This window comes from Arachis stenosperma, chromosome 6, assembly GCF_014773155.1.
Source record: "Arachis stenosperma cultivar V10309 chromosome 6, arast.V10309.gnm1.PFL2, whole genome shotgun sequence".
Lineage (NCBI taxonomy): Eukaryota > Viridiplantae > Streptophyta > Magnoliopsida > Fabales > Fabaceae > Arachis > Arachis stenosperma.
In genome coordinates, this window is record NC_080382.1 from 23,309,351 (window position 1) to 23,330,393 (window position 21,043).

Below are 21,043 nucleotides of genomic sequence, written 5' to 3' on the forward strand. Positions count from 1 at the left end.
GAAAAGAGGAAAAAACGGAGTCCTTGTCTAAAAAAATGCCTTGAGAAAGGGCAGATGTATAGAACCTTTCAACGAGATAGTACTCTTTTAACTCTCTCCAAATGGAATCTATTCCAAACATATATACCATGGTTCCTTACTTCGACAGGGTACAAATATCTTTCTTGGGCCGGACATCAAGTACATGTATCTTTACCAATTAACCAATTTTTAAATGCTGGAGTAGATCCAAAGGAGATTCCACTTCCTCATGAATTTATCTTGAATCGAGATCTTTTGGCTCAACTTTATCCCAGTTTTGCCGAGGGAGCAACTCCATTTTTCACCTTGAATTGGTCAAAATACGCGGATTTTCTTACTTTTTGTGGAGGATTAGATCCAGTAACTGGTGGTTTATGGCTGACTGATATTGCGCACCATCATTTAGCTATTGCGATTCTTTTCCTAAAGGACCCACGTATTCAGGTCCAATCCACTGTTGTATACCTGCGGATATTTATCTTTCTAACCATACAATTGCTAGTACACTTATGGTGATTCCCAATACAAAAGTAAAGATAGGGGCAAATACCCATAGAATTCCATAGACCTCCTTTAAAGATTTCAATCTGAAAAAAGAATTGATATCTTGTACTTCTGTTGTATCAATAATCATTTCAACGATCAACTTCTCCCATAATGATATCTATACTCCCTAGTATTGTCATAATATCGGCCAATTTATTCTTTTAACTAATTGAGGAAGAATTTGCAAATTGATAAAACCGGGTGGACGAATTTTCCATCTCCAAGAAAAACCATTCTGATCTCCTATTAGAAAAATCCTCAATTCTCCTTTGGGGGCTTCAACTCTTACATAAAGTTCTTGTTTCGGCAATTCAAAAGTCGGAGACGGTTTTTTACTAATGAATCGATATTCAAAATCATTCCATTCTGGTTCCCTTTCCCTATCAAAGTAACGGATTTCTAAATTCTCATATGGTCCGCCGGGAATTCCTTCCAAAGCCTGTTGAATAATTTTTATGGATTCCACCATTTCACCAATTCGAACTAAATAACGAGCTAATGAATCTCCTTCTTTTTGCCATTGAACGTCCCAATCAAATTCCCCATAACACTCATAATTTTCAACTTTACGCAGATCCCATTGTATTCCGGAAGCCCGAAGCATCGGTCCTGATAAACCCCAATTAATTACTTCCTTTCCACTAACAATGCCTATTCCCTCAACCCGTTCTAAAAAAATGGGATTTCGCGTAATAAGTTTTTGATATTCAACAACCCCTGTTAAAAAATAATCGCAGAAATCCAAACATTTATCTATCCAACCATGAGGTAGATCGGCCGCGACTCCCCCGATACGGAAAAAATTATGCATCATTCTCATACCTGTCGCAGCTTCGAATAGATCATATATTAATTCTCTTTCTCTAAAAATATAGAAGAAAGGGGTTTGTGCACCAATATCCGCCATAAAAGGTCCCAGCCATAATAGGTGAGAAGCTATACGACTCAATTCCAACATAATTACTCGAATATAGCTGGCTCTTTGGGGTACTTGAATATTTCCCAACTGTTCTGGTCCGTTTACGGTTATTGCTTCTGTGAACATCGTAGCTAAATAATCCCAACGTGTTACATAAGGCAGATATTGTATAATTGTTCGATTTTCCGCAATTTTTTCCATCCCTCTGTGTAAATAACCCAATAATGGTTCACAATCAATAACATCCTCACCATCTAGAGTAACAATAAGTCGAAGAACACCATGCATTGATGGGTGGTGAGGTCCCATATTGACTACCATGAGATCTTTTCTTTTAGCTGTCCCATTCATAGGTTTTTCCTCGATTTATTCTTCCATGAATTTCGAAAGAAAAAAAATTAATCAAGATTCAAGACCTAAAAAATCGAATAATTCAAAATGACTCTTCAAATTCAATTAACGAATTATTGACTCCCGAATATCCAATTGATTTATTAATTTGTTATAGCGTATTCTATTTTTATTTGACAAATAAGATAGTAGCCGTTGTCGTTTTCCCAAAATTTTTTGTAAACCTCTTTGAGATAAATAATCTTTTCGGTGCAATTCCAAATGTGCGGTAAGTCTTCGTATCTTATTGGTGAAATTTAATACTTGAAATTCAACCGAGCCGGGGTTTTTTTCTTTTTTTTTCTTGTGAAATCCTGGTAGAAATAAATTTTTTACCATAAGTTAAAAGCGTTTTTCTCCTCCTTCCATATTTTATAGATATCTTGTTTGATCTTTACATGGAAATGAAAGAATCCGGAGTAATTAATGAAAAAACTATTGGAGAATCAAAAGTTGCTCTAGTGTACGGTCAAATGAATGAACCACCTGGAGCCCGTATGAGAGTTGGTTTAACTGCCCTAACTATGGCGGAATATTTCAGAGATGTTAATGAACAAGACGTGCTTCTATTTATCGACAATATCTTCCGATTCATCCAAGCGGGATCCGAAGTGTCAGCCTTATTAGGTCGAATGCCTTCCGCTGTAGGTTATCAACCGACCCTTAGTACCGAAATGGGTTCTTTACAAGAAAGAATTACTTCTACCAAAGAAGGGTCTATAACTTCTATTCAAGCAGTTTATGTACCCGCAGACGATTTGACCGACCCTGCCCCTGCTACGACATTTGCACATTTGGATGCTACGACCGTACTATCAAGAGGATTGGCTGCCAAAGGTATCTATCCAGCTGTAGATCCTTTAGATTCAACGTCAACTATGCTCCAACCTCGGATTGTTGGTGAAGAACATTATGAAACTGCGCAAAGAGTTAAACAAACTTTACAGTATTACAAAGAACTTCAGGACATTATAGCTATCCTTGGGTTGGACAAATTATCCGAAGAGGCTCGCTTAACTGTAGCAAGAGCACGGAAAATTGAGCGTTTCTTATCACAACCTTTTTTCATAGCAGAAGTATTTACCGGTTTGCCAGGAAAATATGTAGGTCTAGCAGAAACAATTAGAGGGTTTAAATTGATTATTTCTGGAGAATTAAACGGTTAGAAAGAGAAATATCCGCAGGTATACAACAGCGGATTGGACCTGAATACGTGGGTCCTTTGGGAGTTCTTCAAGCTCTAGCAGATGGAACAAAACTACTTTTCAAAGAGAGTCTTATTCCATCTAGGGGAGATACTCGTTTGTTCAGTATCGGACCATCCATATCAGTTATATCCATTATAATAAGCTATTCGGTAATTCCTTTTGGATATAATTTTGTTTTATCCGATCTCAATATCGGTGTTTTTTTATGGATTTCTATTTCGAGTATTGCTCCGATTGGACTTCTTATGTCAGGATATGGATCAAATAACAAATATTCCTTTTTGGGTGGTCTACGAGCAGCTGCTCAATCGATTAGTTATGAAATACCATTAACTCTATGTGTGTTATCAATATCTCTACGTGCGATTCGTTGATACAAAAACTTCTCGATGCTATTGCTATGGCCCTTTCCTTGTAGGACAACTTTATAGGAAAATAGGAAAGGGGCAGAATAAAAAAAATTCATTATTATTCTCACTTCAAGTCTGATTGAAGAACAAAATCTGATAGTTATATGAGTGAAATCAGACAGCTTCTATAGAAATAGAAATTCGAGATTCTATTTAGATAATTTACAAATACTATATTAGATTAGATAGTAGATTACCAGCCTATTATATATATATTATATATATATATAATATATATTATATTTATCTTATATATATTATATATGGGTATATGGTTATATATGTTATTTCTATGGTATGATGATTTGAAATTGCAGTCAAAATATTGAGTCTCATTTTCTATGTAAAAGAATTAAGTGAAAAAAAATTAGAAACAGACGAGTCTTATTACCCCAGGATTGGATAATTAGTAATCTTGTCTTGAAGCGGGCTCAAAAGACCAACCTTATTGAGATTGAGTTTTTGCTACTGTTTGGATGATTTATTATTCATGTATTAACAGAAACATAAAATAAGGGCAGCTCAAAAAAAAGAAGTGGATGGTTAGAAGCACCAAGATACACAAGGGATTAGTAACACGGATTATGTAAATTGTCAAAAGGAACATTTCCACATAATCTAAATAAAGAATACTAATTGGGGCTTAAAGTTGGTAGAAAAGAGAAGGCAGTCCTCCCCCAATTCCGATCTAGAGTATGCTCCTATCCACTGATTAAATAAATGACTATCGGTTTCAGCCATTTCAAAGACTACGAGTATAATAGGAGCATCCGTCGACAAAAGGATCACCCTAAGATGATCATCTCGTGGCTATTGAGAACGAATCAAATCAGATGGTTCTATTTCTCAATCTTTTCGACCTCGGTTCCGTAGGAGCAAGTCATAAAGATTGAGAAAAATCGGTCATTCACAACCACTGATGAAGGATTCCTCGAAAAGTTAAGGATTAGTATAGTAACCCTTTTGAAAATTCTAAATCGAATGGATTCGGTCTTATACATATGCGAGGAAGGTAATCAAAAAGGAAAGAAGAACTACCACAAAGAGAGAGCGTACCTATTAAAAAAGCTGTTTTTGTAATTGGCGTATGTTTTGTTAACCCACCCATAAGAACCATATTTTGACTTTTTTCTGGAGAATATCCAACAATAGTTTCCATTCAATGAATAATTGATTCAGATCCTAAGAACAACAATGCTTTTGAATAAGCATGAGTAATTAAATGAAATAGAGCAATTTGGGAAGATCCCATACCTAGAGCTAACATCATATAACCCAATTGAGACATTGTAGAATAGGCCAAATTTCTTTTAATATCTTTTTGAGCAATAACTAAAGTAGCTCCCAAAAATAATGTTATTATATCAATGAAAGCTATTCTATTCATTATGGTAGGTATAACTATGAAAAGAGGTTTAAAATTTCTTTTTTCACACACCAATCATATTTTTTAAAATATAAAAAATTATAAATAAAAATATTTTTTTTAAATAAAAACAAAAAACCAAAACAGAAAATATTTTCACAAACCATACCTTCTCAGCTCACCTTCTCAGGCTCTTTGTGATGCACTAATTCTGCCGTTGGATCCATGGCTTGGCTCCCTTCAACCTCCTCTCTTCCTTTATTCTTTTGTTGGGTTCAGATCGTTGCCATTTGTTTTGGGTTTGAAGCCCCTTTTTTCCCAATTGGTTGAGTAAACGAACTCTTCAATCAAGAGAGTTGTAAAAACAAAATCGAAGAGAGTTGTTGAAGCCTGATCCATAATAAATAATAAATAGATAAATATTTGATGTAGATATATACATGGACTAGGTCCACACACCATTTTAGAATTTAAGCCTAACCCAGCACCGGATTTTTGTTGTTGAATACAGAAAAAGACATATTTTTGTTGACATATAAAAAGAATGAGCTTTTATAAGAACCAAACCCAACAATAACGATTCTCATTCTTGTTTCATCCGTTTGTAACTAATCATTAAGACCCTGTTCTCTCAGCCCAAAAAACATTGACTCTGTTCTCTAGGTTAGACCAGTGTCCAGCCCAATCTGTGATAAAAAGAAAATATTATATATTACTAATTTTACAATTTAAAATTATGTAAATTAATTTTCAAATAAAATCTTTTTCAACAAAATTATAGTTTTCTCCTCTTATCTCTTTCTTTATTTATTTCTCTTATCTCTTCATCTATTTTACCTTTTTTTATATATTATTATCAATAATTAATTATAAATTTAATAATAAAAATATATAATATAATATTTTTTAATTACAATTAAAATTAAATTAAAATATTAAAATATAACTATATTATATTACTAATTTAACAACTAAAATATATCACATGACATTCTCTCATTAAAATTAAGATAAAATATTTTCTTTTAGAATTAATAAATTATCTTCTTCCATACTTTTATCTAGTTCTCTTTCCTTTTTTAATTTTTTTCTATCCTTTCCACTTTATGTATAACTTATAATTTATATTTTATATTACTAATTTGACAAACTAAAATGTGTCACGAAATATTCTTTTATTACAATTAAAATAAAATATTTTTCTCCAAAATTAACAAACTTTCGCTCTTCTTCTTCTTTATCTTTCTCTACTTTTCAGTTCTACAAAAAAATAAAATTAATAAAATAATATAATTCAAATAAATTCATAAAATTATAAAAAGCATATTAAATTTATAATTAAAAATAATTTTATAATATTATTTACATAAAAATTATTATTATTATTATATGCATATTTTTTATTTTATTTAGTTTTAAATTTTTACCTCTTATCTTTTTAATCTATATTTTTACTTCTTTTTCTTCAAATATTTATTACACATAATTTGGAGAGAATACTAATATTGTGATTAATAATTATAATCAAGATTCAATTGTTTTAAAAAAATTAATTTTGATTTAATTTTATAACTATCAATATAAATTTTTTTTTATACTAATATCTAACTATATGTTTATATATAGAAAAAAATTATTATTCTTAAATAAAAAATATGAAAATTAATTATTTTTATTTGTGTAACAGACTTAACACTTAATCAAATGTAAACAGATACACATTAAATTCTTTCAAGTTTTAGATAATAAATATTAAAATGAACTATTAGTAAAAAATTAAACTGTTTCACATAAAAATAATAACTAAAAAGTTTATTATTTGATTTTTTTTATCTGCAGAGATTCTAATCTTCTTCGCCAATAAGGACTTTTTTCTTATACGACTATTTTATAAAAGTAGTTTTGATTTTATATATCTTTTGTGTCATAATTTATATTATCAAGATAAAAACGACGCTATTTTAAAAGATTTATATTCTGATAAAGAAGATGTCTGTTATGGACAAAAACACTAGTAATACTATAATGTATTAATATAGACACAAATTGACAAAATTCTATTCAAACCTGCATAGTTAAACGGTGAAATAGTAGAACAAGCATCATATGAGAAGGAGGCTCTAAGAGTACTTATGAAGTACCTAGTTAACAAAGTAAAATACTATTTAATATATAACCTTAATTACATCTCCCTCAAGTTAGGGCACATAAAAATTGATGAGACTCAGTTTGTCATTGCAAAGGAAGAAGCTTTTAGGTGACCTGGTTAGGATATCAATAACTTAGTTTGTTGAAGAAATTAGAAGAAGCTCAATCAGTCCTGAACTCTATCACGAATAGCATGATAGTCAATCTCTATATACTTAGTCCTTTCGTAAAAGACTAGATTAGCAATGATATAGAGAGTGAATTGATTGTCACAGTACATAACAATAGGATGAAAGAGATGTATTCTAAAGTCTTTCAACAAGTAAGAAAGCCACGCTCCCTCACAAGTGGCAAGACCCATGACTTTGTATTCAGCTTCAGCCGAGGAGAGAGCTACTGTGTTGCTTCTTACTTTGCCAAGAAATCAACGAACTTTTTAAGAAAGAAACAAAACCTGGACAAGCTCCCCAATCCGAGTCAGAGAAGGCTGTGAGTGTGAGATTGTTGGAGGTAAAAAATAGTACTCCCTTGACCAGGGTACCTTTAAGATATCGAAGTACATGCAGAGCGGCTTGAAAGTGTTTTGTTATGGCACAATTTAAAAATTGACTGAGCTTGCCAACCACAAAATATATATCTGACCATGCATTGGTGAGGTAAATCAAACGTCCAATTAACTGTCGATAAGGAGCAACATCATCAAGAGGAGTTCCTGAAGATTTAGATAGATGAGTTGTATAATCAATTGGCGTGGAGGCTGATTTTACATTCATCAACCCAAACTCGCCAAGCAAGTCAAGTGTATATTTGCGTTGATACATGGCAATGCCCGGTTGACTTCAGACAATTTCAAAACGAAGAAAAAATTTTAATTCGCCAAGATCCTTAATTTTAAACTTGTTATCCAGGAGCTGTTTAATCCTTGCAATTTCTCTCCAATCATCCCCTGCTAAAATTGGGTCGTCCATATAAACAAGGATAAATGTGAAGCCTAAATCAGATAGTTTAGTGAACAAACAACTGTATGATTTTGATTGAGAATATTCATCATCAACAAGAACACAACTCAACTTCTGATGCCACTGTCTACTAGCCTGTTTCAAGCTATATAACAATTTCTCCAACTTACAAACTGAACCAGCTGGCACGGGAGGCTCTTCTGGTAAATCTCCATAGAGAAAAATAGAATTGACGTCCAACTGGTGGACATACCATTCTTTAGAAGCAGCAATAGCCAAAAGCATTCTTAAAGTAGTGAGTTTGATAAATGGATCAAAGATATCAAAGTAGTCAAAACCTGCCGTTTGAGTGAAGCCTCTAGCAATGAGCTTTGCCTTATGACATTCTACTTCACTATTGGATTTGATCTTGGTCTTGAAAATCCATTTACAACTGATTGCCTTCTTTTCAAAAGGAAGAGAAGTCAGTTCCCACGTTTTATTCTCCTTAAGAGCCTTCAATTTAGCACTTATTACATTATGCCAGCAATCATAAAGGATTGCCTCTTCATAACTTCTTGGTTCTGTGGTAGAGAATATAGTAGCTGAAAAAGCCTTATACCTTATTGACAGTGTGTTGTAAGATATATAATCAGATATTGGATACTTTACTTCAAAGGAAGCTAGAGATTGCTGAGCCGAAATATTGACTTGCATGCAATGGTGCTCTTACAAATAGGATGGGTGTTTTCTTTGCCTACATGATCTTCTAAGTTAATTAACCTATTTGGATTATTCAATTATACAGTAGGATTCAAATTATTTGCTTCAAAAATAGAAGGTTGGCCGGGAGAAAAATCATGAGATGCAAGTTCAAGTGAGTGAGAATTAGGAGATGATGATGCATGAGAATTAGATGCAGGTGCATGAGGTTCAGAAACGAAAATTTCTTTATTATAATACAAGTCTTTTGATCTTGTCAGTGAATTATTTTTAAAAATAGAAAGAGTGTTTAAATTAAGCAATTTATTTGATGTTTCACTACTGCAAAAAAGATCCAATTGAAAATTCATTTCAAGATGAGAAGAATTAGAATTTTGAGAATATAGATTTTGAGAGTATGAATTTTTAATGCCTAAAGATTGATCATTTGAAGACAAAATTTCTTTGAAAGAAAAATAGAATTCATAGAAAATAACATTTCGAGAAATAACAACTTCTTTGGTTTTAATATCAAGTAAACTATAGCCTTTTGTCCCTTATTTATATCCAAGAGACACACTTTCGTACTCTATGATCCAATTTCTTTCGATGAACATATAAAGTGAAAGCAAAGGCTAAACAACAAAAAACCTTTAAATAATTTAACTCTATAATGTTGCCATTAAGAATCTGATATGGGTTTAGGGTTTAAGGCTGTGTTTGAATGCAACTTGTGGTACTCTATTAATTATGTAAATAGCATGAACCACTATATAATGTCAAAAATAATTTGAAAGGTTAGAAGCAAATATGAGAGACTTAGCTACATTTAAAATATTTTGATGCTTTCTTTCAACAATTCATTTTGCTGTGGTGTTTTCACACAGCTTCTTTGATGTAAATTTTTTTATAGAAAGAAGTCATAAAAAATTTCTGACCATTATCAGTTTTACTCAAACCATTAGAGAAAGATAACCTCTTCTATTTTGTAAAATGACATGGATCACATGGTACATCATTGTTTGGACATGAGATAAATAGATGCATTTTTCTAATTATTGTAATCTACTAAGAAATACGACCTAACCTATAATGCCAAAAAACACTTTGTGAAGTGTGTAAAGTATGTATGTCCTGTTCTTTTGTCATAATATTTAAAATTTTTTCTTCTAATTTGCTAAAATTAACAACCATCTTTGCTTTAGTATTCATTGTATACAGCCCTTGCTTGATCAACAATTTTAATCATTCTCAAGGTAGGCTGCTTCTGAATCTAACAATGATGAGAATTGAATATAAAACAACAAGATAAGACCTTAGTAACTTTTGATATAGAATTGAGATTGCATTTAAAACTTGTACATATAGAACCTCAGCCAAATAAAAATCAACTGAAAAGAAAACTGTTTCGCATAAGATTGTATAGTCTATGAACCATTTAACATGATAATTTTAACTAAATTAATATGTTTAATAGAATGAAAATGTTTAGGACTAAAGCAAATGTAAGAAGTTGTCCCAGTATCTAAGATTCAATCTTAGGAATTCAATTCAAAACCGAAAAGAGAAATGAGATGAAATATACCGACAAAAGAACTATGAATGGTTGCCAAATTTCCATCATGAAGAGATTTTTTAGGTTGCTGGAATAGAACAATAAGTGCTTCTTTTTGTTTATTCGAGAATATCCCATCCAAACTGATCTTGCCTTTATTTTGGATAACAGGTGTGGGGTTGCATTCTGCATTACTCGCAACTATCACTGAGTTTACTGAATTAGCTGAAAATGGTACCCCATTAGAGCGATTTGGTTGCAAATGTGGTGGAAAGCCATGCTTCTGGTAATATGTATTTACCAAGTGACCTTATTTTTCACAATAAGAACAAATTTTGGGAGCTCCTTTAGTAGTACTTCTGCCACCTTTATCATGTCCTCTTCCTCTTTTTCTGACATTGTTGACCCTAAATTGGCCTCTTTTACCTCTAATATCGACAAATTTGGGATTGTCTTGGGTAGTATGGTATATTTCTCTTTTACCTATAGATTTAGTGTGAAGTGTGAACAGCATTCATTAGCATTCTAAATTCTGTTCAATGAGATGCATTACTTGTCTCTCTTGTTGAATAAATAGAGAAAAAATAGTATTCACATCTGGAAGGGGCTTAACCAAAACGCACACTTGCGTATTGGTTATTTACACCTCTAAAAAAATGAATTATATTACACTGCAACCTATATTACCTCATTATGTCTAATCCACAACTACAATTACTCAAACAAGCATAAGTTGGTATGAGTCTGAATTTGTCTAGTTATTTCCAGGTCCTTTTTAGTTTTGTATAGTAACAGGTGATGGATAACGCACCTTGCTTTGTGCTGAACAGATCCTCTTCAAGCTCAGCAAGCCGAAATAGATTACCCTCATAAAATCGATGTTTGAGGTCCTTCCACAGTTCATGTGCATTATTGTATCACAATACACTCTATAAAATTTATGGGCTCAATGATCCATGTAGCCATGACAGCACATTGCAACGGTCCCAAACATCATATGAATTATCTATTGGAGCTGGTTTGAGTAGCGTGCCATCAATGAATTTTATTTTATTTTTCAATTTTAGATAGATCCACGTAGATCTGAACCAGGTGTGGTAGTTCAATGTGGTCAGTAGAGTAGTTGTGAGAGCGATTCCAGGTGTCTCACTTGAGTGAAGGTAGTAACAACTTGAAGGATCTTAAAGAAGGTTGGTGTTAGATCCGGAAGTGACTTCAAAAGCTTGAAATTGAGCCATCATCTTTGTAAAGCTCTGGAAATCTGCTGTAGCGAAACTTTTGCGTATCTGAATTCATCACCTCTTATGTCTCATTTATTGTCATTGATGAATAAATTAGTCTGATCTATCTTTCACGAGCTACTCTCACTACAAGTTCTCATATGTGGTGAAAGATTCACACACACATTGTTGCAGATTCCATGCATACCGCTTCATGACAAAACTCGGTTTAAATCTACAGAGTTGAGTGATAAAACAATGGAACAAGCACCACATGAGAAGAAAGTTCTAAAAAGAGAGAAAAGAGATAGTTGAGGGACGAAAAATTTCGTTATCTTTGTTATTATTATCATCCATATATATACAAGAACATTAGATACCCTTATCCTAATAAACATACTCTAAAATTCATATACATCAAAGTAGTTAAAGAGTACCTAATTAACAATGTAAAATACTATAACCTTAATTATACAAATTAATCTATACTTTTGAATTCTATAACTAATAAGTTATGACCACTACTATCATTACTACCATGAGTACCATCCTTCTAAGGTCAAGATAACCTCTACTTACTCCTTTATTACTTTTGGTGTTTCTTTATCCATCTCATTTGACATTTATAGAACTTTTTTACCATAAACTAACATTATTTGTGGCAATTTTATTTGTGTTTCTTTATGGCAGTTTCGTCTATGTTTTTTTGTAGTAGTTTCGTCTATGCTACCTCGGTAGTTTCATCTGCATTCCCTTTCAGCAGTTCCTTTTACGTTTTCTTCCGACAGTTCTGTCTATGCTTTTTTCTGACAGTTTATGCAGTTTTTTTTCTTTGTTTCCTTTGTTTCATTAGAATTATTTAGTATATCTGAATATTTATTATACGATATTATGTTTTTATTATTTCGATTCCCTTAACACTTATAAATACATTTTTATATTATATCATTACATACAATTTAAATAGACATAAATCTTTTTTTTATTATTTTCTCTCTTACCTTTCTAACATATATAAATACAAGTTAAGTACGATAATTCCTTCCTGAAGAAGAAAATATTCGGAGGAGATGATATTGGAACATATAATTTCAAACTCAAATTAAATGAAATACATGAGAATCACTAATTGTCGGTTCAACCACAATATAGATATACACACCCTTTTTTATTTTTGAAATTAACTTTATTAAATTAGAAAGTTATGTTTAATAACACAAATTTTATATTTTAATTTATTTTTAAAAATTAATTGGCTTAATACTTTTATGTAATTTTAAACATATATCATATTACGGATAAATATATTAATACTGTTTCAAAATAATTTCACAAAAAAATAGATTTTTGTTAATGTTAAAAAATGGAAAAATATGTAAAACAAAAATGTAAATAATAATAATAATCTACTTTTGATGCACCGTCAAGTTTTATATATACATTTGATAATGTAATGTCACGTCAACAAAAATAATTATCTTTTGAAGGTTTTTGATGGTTTAAAGAAGATGGATTGAATCTATGACTTTCTTTTAAATTTGATTAATTAATCCTCAAACCAGAAAGTGAAACTTTGTTTCTGTTCAGACTGTAAGATTGATTATGTAGAAGACAATCTTATTTTGTCTCATAACACGTGAAAATAGAATTAGAACAGTAAAAAAGAAGATGACACAGCCATGTATCCTGATTCAGCTACATTGTGCAATACATCCTACATCCAGTTTCTACCACAACAGTAGTGAAATTTTTACTATCTTTTCAAGTATTACATACACAAATTTCCAAGGATTCAACCTAATCCTATCAGGAATAAACCAAAATTCTACCTAAATTTGACTTGGCTAAATTCACTTCCTAGACTCACAACACACTAAGTGCTCACCTAACTTAGTAAGAAATACCTCTCAAGTACATGATGCAAAAAAAAAAAAACAATCAAAAGAGACACAACATAAGTATAAATTTTTCTCTCCAAGTACCTTTCTTTGTCTTTTCTCTCAATGTCTTTTTTTAATGTCTCACATATATGCGTTTTAATTACCGTTGAATAGAAACAAAGAAAGATACAAACATACAAACAAAATATCCAATGATAAATCATGAAAGAGATGATGCAGAGCAGCTTTGAAGCTATAGGATGAATCGAATTTAGCACTCTTATATGTAGCTCTCCATTTAATAGAATGCTTCTTTGATTTAGAAACACTATCTAAAACGTTGAGAAAGAATAGTAGAAATTAAAAGCTCTCGATTAAACTTAGATATTTGGTTCACTCCCCTTGAATTTTTTTGTATTGAGTTCTGTTTTCAAAGTTAGGGCTTGCTTTCTGGTGGACGAAATTGTGATCCATGTTCTAATTATTTTGAGATGAAGGCTTCTAAGGGGCAACAGCTGAATTCACAACTCCGTTCAACTAACCAGCAAGTGTACTGGGTCGTCCAAGTAATAAACCTTACGTGAGTAAGGGTCGAATCCACAGAGATTGTTGGTATGAAGCAAGCTATGGTCACCTTGTAAATCTCAGTTAGACAGATTAAAGGGTAATTGTGATTATTGGAATAAATAATAAATAAAAAGGAATAATAAAAGGGATAGAAAACTTATGCAGATTCATTGGTGAGAATTTCAGAAAAGTGCATGGAGATGCTGTATGGCTCACGGACGCCTGCTCTCCCACTGCTTCCACTCAATCCTTCTTACTCCTTTCCATGGCAAGCTGTGTATAGGGGTTCACCATCAGCGGTGGCTACTTTCAATCCTCTCGGGAAAATGGTCCTATGCGGTTGTCAATCGCACGGCTAATCGTCTGGAGGCATCACCCATGGTTGATGGCTACATCCCATCCTCGCAGTGAAAACTAATGCTCACGCACTCTGTCACAGTACGGCTAATCACTGGTTGGTTCCCGCGCCTACTGGAATAGAATCCCTTGATTCTTTTGCGTCTGTCACTAACGCCCAGCACTTGCAAGTTTGAAGCACGTCACAGTCATTCATTACCGGAATCCTACTCGGAATACCACAGACAAGGTTAGACTTTCCGGATTCCCAGGATCCTACTCGGAATACCACAGACAAGGTGAGACTTTCCGGATCCTCACAAATTCCGCCATCTATCTAGCTTATACCACGAAGATTCTGTTGGGGAATCTAAGAGATACGCATTCAAGCTCTGTTGCATGTAGAACGGAAGTGGTTGTCAATCACACGCGTTCATAAGTGAGAATGATAATGAGGGTTATCTAACTCATCACATTCATCATGTTCTTGGGTACGAATGAATATCTTGGAATAAAACTAAGATAGCATTTGAATAAAAGAAGATAGAATTGCATTAATACTTGAGGTACAGCAGAGCTCCACACCCTTAATCTATGGTGTGCAGAAACTCCACCGTTGAAAATACATAAGTAAAAGAGGTTCAGGTATGGCCGAATGGCCAGCCCCCAAAACGTGATCACTAGATTCAAAATACAATCCAGGATGATAATATGATAGTAAATCATCCTATTTATAATAAACTAGCTCCTAGGGTTTACATGAGTAAGTAATTGATGCATAAATCCACTTCCGGGGCCCACTTGGTGTATGTTTGGGCTGAGCTTTGATCAATCCACGAGCTGAGGCTTCTCTTGGAGTTGAACTCCGAGTTATGACGTGTTTTGGGCGTTCAACTCCGGATCATGACGTTTTTCTGGCGTTTAACTCCAGACAGCAGCATGTACTTGGCGTTCAACGCCAAGTTACGTCGTCATTCTTCGAATAAAGTATGGACTATTATATATTGCTGGAAAGCCCTGGATGTCTACTTTCCAACGCTGTTGAGAGCGCGCCAATTGGAGTTCTGTAGCTCCAGAAAATCCATTTCGAGTGCAGGGAGGTCAGAATCCAACAGCATCAGCAGTCCTTTTGTCAGCCTTTTTCAGAGTTTTGCTCAAGTCCCTCAATTTCAGCCAGAAATTACCTGAAATCACAGAAAAACACACAAACTCATAGTAAAGTCCAGAAATGTGAATTTAACATAAAAACTAATGAAAACATCCCTAAAAGTAGCTTGAACTCACTAAAAACTACCTAAAAATAATGCCAAAAAGCGTATAAATTATCCGCTCATCACTTTCCTAAGTCAACTTCTTGAATCTTGAACTAGTCGAAGTCTTTCCTTTTCTTTTCATCAACCAGACCATAAAATCAGGGATTAAGAATCAGAGATAAGCAGCGCAACAGCGACTTCATTGGTAACAGATCCTCAATGAGTTTGATAAATCAAAACTCTTAATCTTGTACTTTGACCCTAAGTTTTAATATTAGCCATTGATTCACAGCTAAGAGAGATAGACTCTATTTTTTTTTGTTATCCGAAATTACATGTGTAGAGAGAAGGAGTATTCAATAAGTAATTAACTTGCATGTTAATGGAAATATTTTACCTTGTTCTTCTGATTTAACTTAACTTGAGCAAATTACTTTCGACTCTCATTTAATTTGATATAGCCTTCAAGATTTGCTTTTCCTTCTTTTTTCTTTGGTGCTTAGTAGAAAAGTGAACTTTTTATATTTTTTTATGCTTTACTCAAATCATCAGAACTCCACTAGCAATTACATGGTTTTCTTTCCATGAAGACAATGGGTTGGACTAAGAACTTGATCCAAGTAGCTAAAGTTCAGATACTTGATTCTATTGTTTGGGCTGCACAATAACATTTGGGCCTGAGATGGTGAGACTTTAGCTTCAATAGCTTATAGAACTCTTATTTCTTTTTGTTAATAATCAGCAATTTTGGTTCTCAAAATTATCACTACCTGAACTTAGGGCTAGAAGTGAGTTAAGACAGCTCATGAACCAACTCGAGCTCGACTCATTAATAACTCGATAAGCTGAACTCCTGAGATGGTGAGTCGAGTTTAAGTTTGGATTTGAGCTCATAAATTAAATGAGTCGAGCTTGAGTTTGGATAAACTCAGCTCATTAGCTCGTGAGCTAGCTCGATTATATATATAATATTAAAAGTATATATTAAATGCATATAAAATATGCGTATTAATAATTTAATATATATATATATATATAATAGTAATATATAATTTTATATATATATTAATGTTCTTAATTATTTAAAATTTTATAGTAAATTTTTATATATATTTTTGATGTAGGACATAAATAAAAAATTTATAATTGATAGATAGACAATATATTAAATTTATTTTTTTAATATTTTTTAATATATATAAGTTATAATTTATTGATATAAAATTATAGATTATCTTTTTATTATTTGAACCAGTTCGTGAGCTTTTGTTGAGACGAAATTGAGCTTATGAAATAAACTCGATTGTTAATGAGGTGAGCCGTGACCCAAACTTAATTTTCGTGAGTCAAACTTAAACTTAATCTAACTCAACTCAACTCTGCTCAGTTTCACCTCTACGGCTGAACTGATTTGAACATAGTGCAGCATCAATAAGTCTCAATGTATATTTTTGTTGGATCAAAAAAGGCAATAACTTGTGACTCCATTCAATGTTCAATTAGTTTAAAATAATTTAGTCTATTTTATCAATTTCAACTATTATATAATTAACACTCACATCAAACAAGAGTAATAACACAAATTTTATATTTTAATTTTGAGAATTAATTGGCTTAATACTTTTATGTAATTTCAAACATAGTTATGGATAAATTATATTGATACCGTTTCAAAATGATTTCACGAAAAAAATAGATTTTGTTAATGTTGAAAAATTGAGAAATAATAATAATAATAATAATAATAATAATAATAATAATAATAATAATCTACTTTTGATGCACTTCAAATTTTACATGTGTATTTAATAAATATCACGTTAATAAAAATAATTATTTTTTATATTAATTATATATTTAATTATTTAAAAAAATATAATTAAATAATTATATAAAATATTTTATATTTTTAGTAGATTAAAATTGAACTCTTAACAATGAAGTGATTATTTCCCTATTATAACTTTTTTTTGTACTTTCATGGCACAACCAAAAAATAAAGCAGAAAAAGCACTGATTTAGTTGATTGGCCTCTTATGTCTCAGTGGTAAATTAGCTTAATAATGTTCCACATTTGAATAACCAAAATGTTTTAATCACCCATTACCATACATGACCGACGACCACCTTTTAGCAAATTGGTAAAATAAGGAAAGCAAACACTATGTTTTGTATATAATATAGTACGCATAAGTAGAAGGAAAAGAGCAGTCATAACAGATTAACAAACACATTTACAAAAAATCAAAATAGTAAAGGAAAGAAAAAATGAAGTACCAAAAAGGTAGAAGGGAAAAGAATGCTGATGAGTCTAAAGTCTAAACCAATGGAATTGGTCAACTGGTTTAAAGTAATTTAAAAGTCTTCATAAAAGAAAAAAATCATATCACAATATAATTCTAGATATTAATTTTGGTTTGAATAGAATCGTCTCTTATAAAATTATCTGTCGTTCAAACATCATAACAAAAAAAGAAGAGAAAAAAAAAAGACAGAAAATACTACATTTACACATTACTGCTTAAAATATTAATGCAGTCCCTGGTCAATGTTAATTAGCACTGTGTTCACAACAAACCTATGCAAATCAAAAACTAATTAGGCACTTTAATTTTGTTCATACCTTTTCAACAATCGATACGATAGAGTGTATCGTTCAACTAGCTAACCCAGATGCATTGATGCAAGTGGTCTCTTACCAAGAAAAAAAATGTTCTCGTTGAAAGCTGACTTTGGAATATAACCACAATTCAAGTCTTTATTAATGGCTGGGGTTTTATACCTTTCCTTCATTATTTTGCTTGTTTGTAAAAGTAGAAGAAGTATATAGTCAGTGCCTTTTTAATTAGCTACATTTCAACACTTGCTCCTTAAGACAATGGGCAAAGTGATAAAGGATTAGGCAGCAGTGCAATCAAAAAGTTCACCATGCAACAGTAGTAGTCAAATAAATTGCAGCATGTTATCTTTTACTTACTAATTAACAAAGCATTTTTTTTTGTTAAGTAGGGTCCACTATATGAATGAAAATGTCACTGTGATGTGTTTATGCTTTGAGATGCGACTTTAATTTATATTAAATGTTGCATACCTAACCCAACCCATCATGATTTTAAAGATGTCATTGTGTTGTGGCTATATATTGGGATGCGATATTGTTTTACTTTGGCAGTTGCACAATGAACAGCCCTTCTCATTTTTTGGGCTTGGCACCGCATAGGCCGAATTAAATTGCAGCAAGTTATCAATTTATGAAAATTATTATTATACTTTATGAAATATGAAGGATCTTGCTCTATCACATATGACCTCTATATATTTGCCATTATCTAAACTCTTTTTAAGCTTTCAATTTTCTCAAGTGTTAATTAATGAGACTTTTATTTTTTTTTTTATCTTCAAATAATATTGCTGATAATAAGTGAGTGGAGAAAGAGAGATAAATGGATCGATTGAAGAGAAATCTGAGGCCGAGTATAAAATTATATATTGGTAAAAATTTAGATATGGTTATTTTTTTTTAATTGATAATTAAAAATTATTAAATAATAATTTAATTAAACATATTAAATTATTTAACGATTTTTAGCTATTAAATATAACTGCGTATATATCAGTATTCTCAAAAAATATAAGATAAATAACTAAATAGAATTCATACTTAGTCAAAATTACATGTAAAGTGGGATCATATTCACAAAAAATATAAGATAAATAATTAAATAGAATTCATACTTAGTCAAAATTACATGTGAAGTGAGATCAAAGAAGAGCAACTAAAAAAACTAATTCATAATTAGGGCTGCATTTGGTTTTGAAAATAGGAGAGACAAGATATTAAAAATAAGATACAAAAAATAAAAATATAAAAATTAGTATTTTTATATTTTATTTGGTGATAAATTAAAATAAATTATAAAAATTTAATTATTTTAATTTTTTTATTTAAAAAAATTGAAAAAAAAATAATAAAAAATATAATTATAAACAATTAATTAAAAATAATAAAAAATAAAAATAAATTGTGTCTCTATATCTTTTTTATCAAGATGCTGAATACAAAATATACTAATCTAATGTCTTTGTACATAATGTCTTTATATATATTTCATCTGCCAAATACAATTTTGTGTTTTAGTATTCTGTACGCGTAAACAAACACAATCTAAAAGACAATTACTTCAAGGGAGCCACTCAGATAAAGACGCTAAAAACGTCTTTTTATAAAGATATTGTTTAATAATTAAAATTTAACATATATAATCGATTAAATCGTATTATTTTTATCAAAATTAGGTTAGACAAATTGATTTGACCGAAAAATGGTAAATCAAATCTTGAACTGATATAAATTAATATTACTTTTTATAGAAAATGACTACAATATCCTATTATAGAAAATAAATAAAATACTTCTATTATATATATTAATTTTGAGAATCCTAAATTTTAGTCTTTTATTTTTCTATCGTAGGATTAGGATTTAAAATTTATATATATAATAAGAGTATTTTAATCATTTTCTACAATAAGGGTATTGTAGTTATTTTTTATAAAAAAAATAATATTAATTTAGATCAGTTCAAAATTTGATTCATTATTTTTTTTGGTTAAATCAATTTATCTAGCCTAATTTTGACAAAAATAACATGATTTAATCGATTATATATGTTAAATTTTAATTACTGAAAAACATCTTTAAAAAAAGATGTTTTAAGCGTCTTTATCTGAGTGGCTCCCTTTTTCAATATGTACTAAAGCATATTCGTGCATTATATATTTAAGCATTTCTCTTTGTGATTATTGTTTCATCCATGAACAATTGAGAGCCAAAAAAAAACAATTCTTACTCAAAAGATGAGTGAAATTGAATGAATAATCCCAAAGAATTGAATTGAAAAGAACAGAAGAAATCAAATAGAATTGCATTGTAATAATTACAAAACGAGAAACAAAATTGAAGTAACAAGGAAGGGTATGTAGAACAATGAAGAATCAAACTAAGGCATGAAGCTTATTATTAGGAGTAATACTTCCAAAGAGCAGCTTCAAATCATTCTCCAATGGTGTTAGGTTCAAGTCCAAGCACCTAACCCTTAGACTATTAGATCTCTTGAAAACCGGAACTTTAACGACAACATGTTTAATCTCATTCATAGAAGACACAAGTTGTTGATGTTGATCATTTGGTGATCTGTGCCTTCTCATGTGGCCTCCGAGTGCCTGACCAAGAGAGAATTCTTGGCCACAAATAGAGCACTCATGCATCTTCGGCTTAGTATCAACGTTGTTGTTGTTGTTGTTGTTGGGTTCTGATTCCAGCTTTGGCTTCTTGTTGTGGCTTGTTCTGTGGCCTCCAAGTGCTTGAAACGATGGGAACTTGCGGTTACATGTCTTGCACTCGAATTCCACTTCACCATTGTTATTGAGGCTTCTTTTCTTTCTAATTATTGGATTATTAGAGAGAAGCATAAGGCAATTCGCCAAGTCTATTTGATCTATTTCTCTCTTCATCTGACTCATGAATCAATCAATAAGGAGTAGCTAGTTTTGAATTGAATTTGGAGATGGAGAGGTTTACAGT

At 31.4% G+C, this 21,043-nt stretch overlaps 3 protein-coding genes across 3 annotated transcripts; 1 reads left to right on the top strand and 2 right to left on the bottom strand.

The window, feature by feature from the left end:
- Positions 1-688: 688 nt before the first annotated feature.
- LOC130935095 (NAD(P)H-quinone oxidoreductase subunit H, chloroplastic) lies at positions 689-2,062 on the bottom strand. Its single transcript, XM_057864665.1, has one exon. It carries the CDS (start codon positions 1,835-1,837, stop codon positions 704-706), a length of 1,134 nt encoding a protein of 377 aa, XP_057720648.1. The 5' UTR covers positions 1,838-2,062; the 3' UTR covers positions 689-703.
- A 209-nt stretch (positions 2,063-2,271) lies between these two features.
- LOC130935096 (ATP synthase subunit beta, chloroplastic-like) lies at positions 2,272-3,111 on the top strand. The gene has a single exon (XM_057864666.1). It carries the CDS (start codon positions 2,275-2,277, stop codon positions 3,040-3,042), a length of 768 nt encoding a protein of 255 aa, XP_057720649.1. The 5' UTR covers positions 2,272-2,274; the 3' UTR covers positions 3,043-3,111.
- Positions 3,112-20,353: 17,242 nt separating this feature from the next.
- LOC130933026 (zinc finger protein ZAT11-like) lies at positions 20,354-21,043 on the bottom strand. Its single transcript, XM_057862521.1, has one exon. The coding sequence runs from the start codon at positions 20,980-20,982 to the stop codon at positions 20,455-20,457; it is 528 nt and encodes a 175-aa protein (XP_057718504.1). The 5' UTR covers positions 20,983-21,043; the 3' UTR covers positions 20,354-20,454.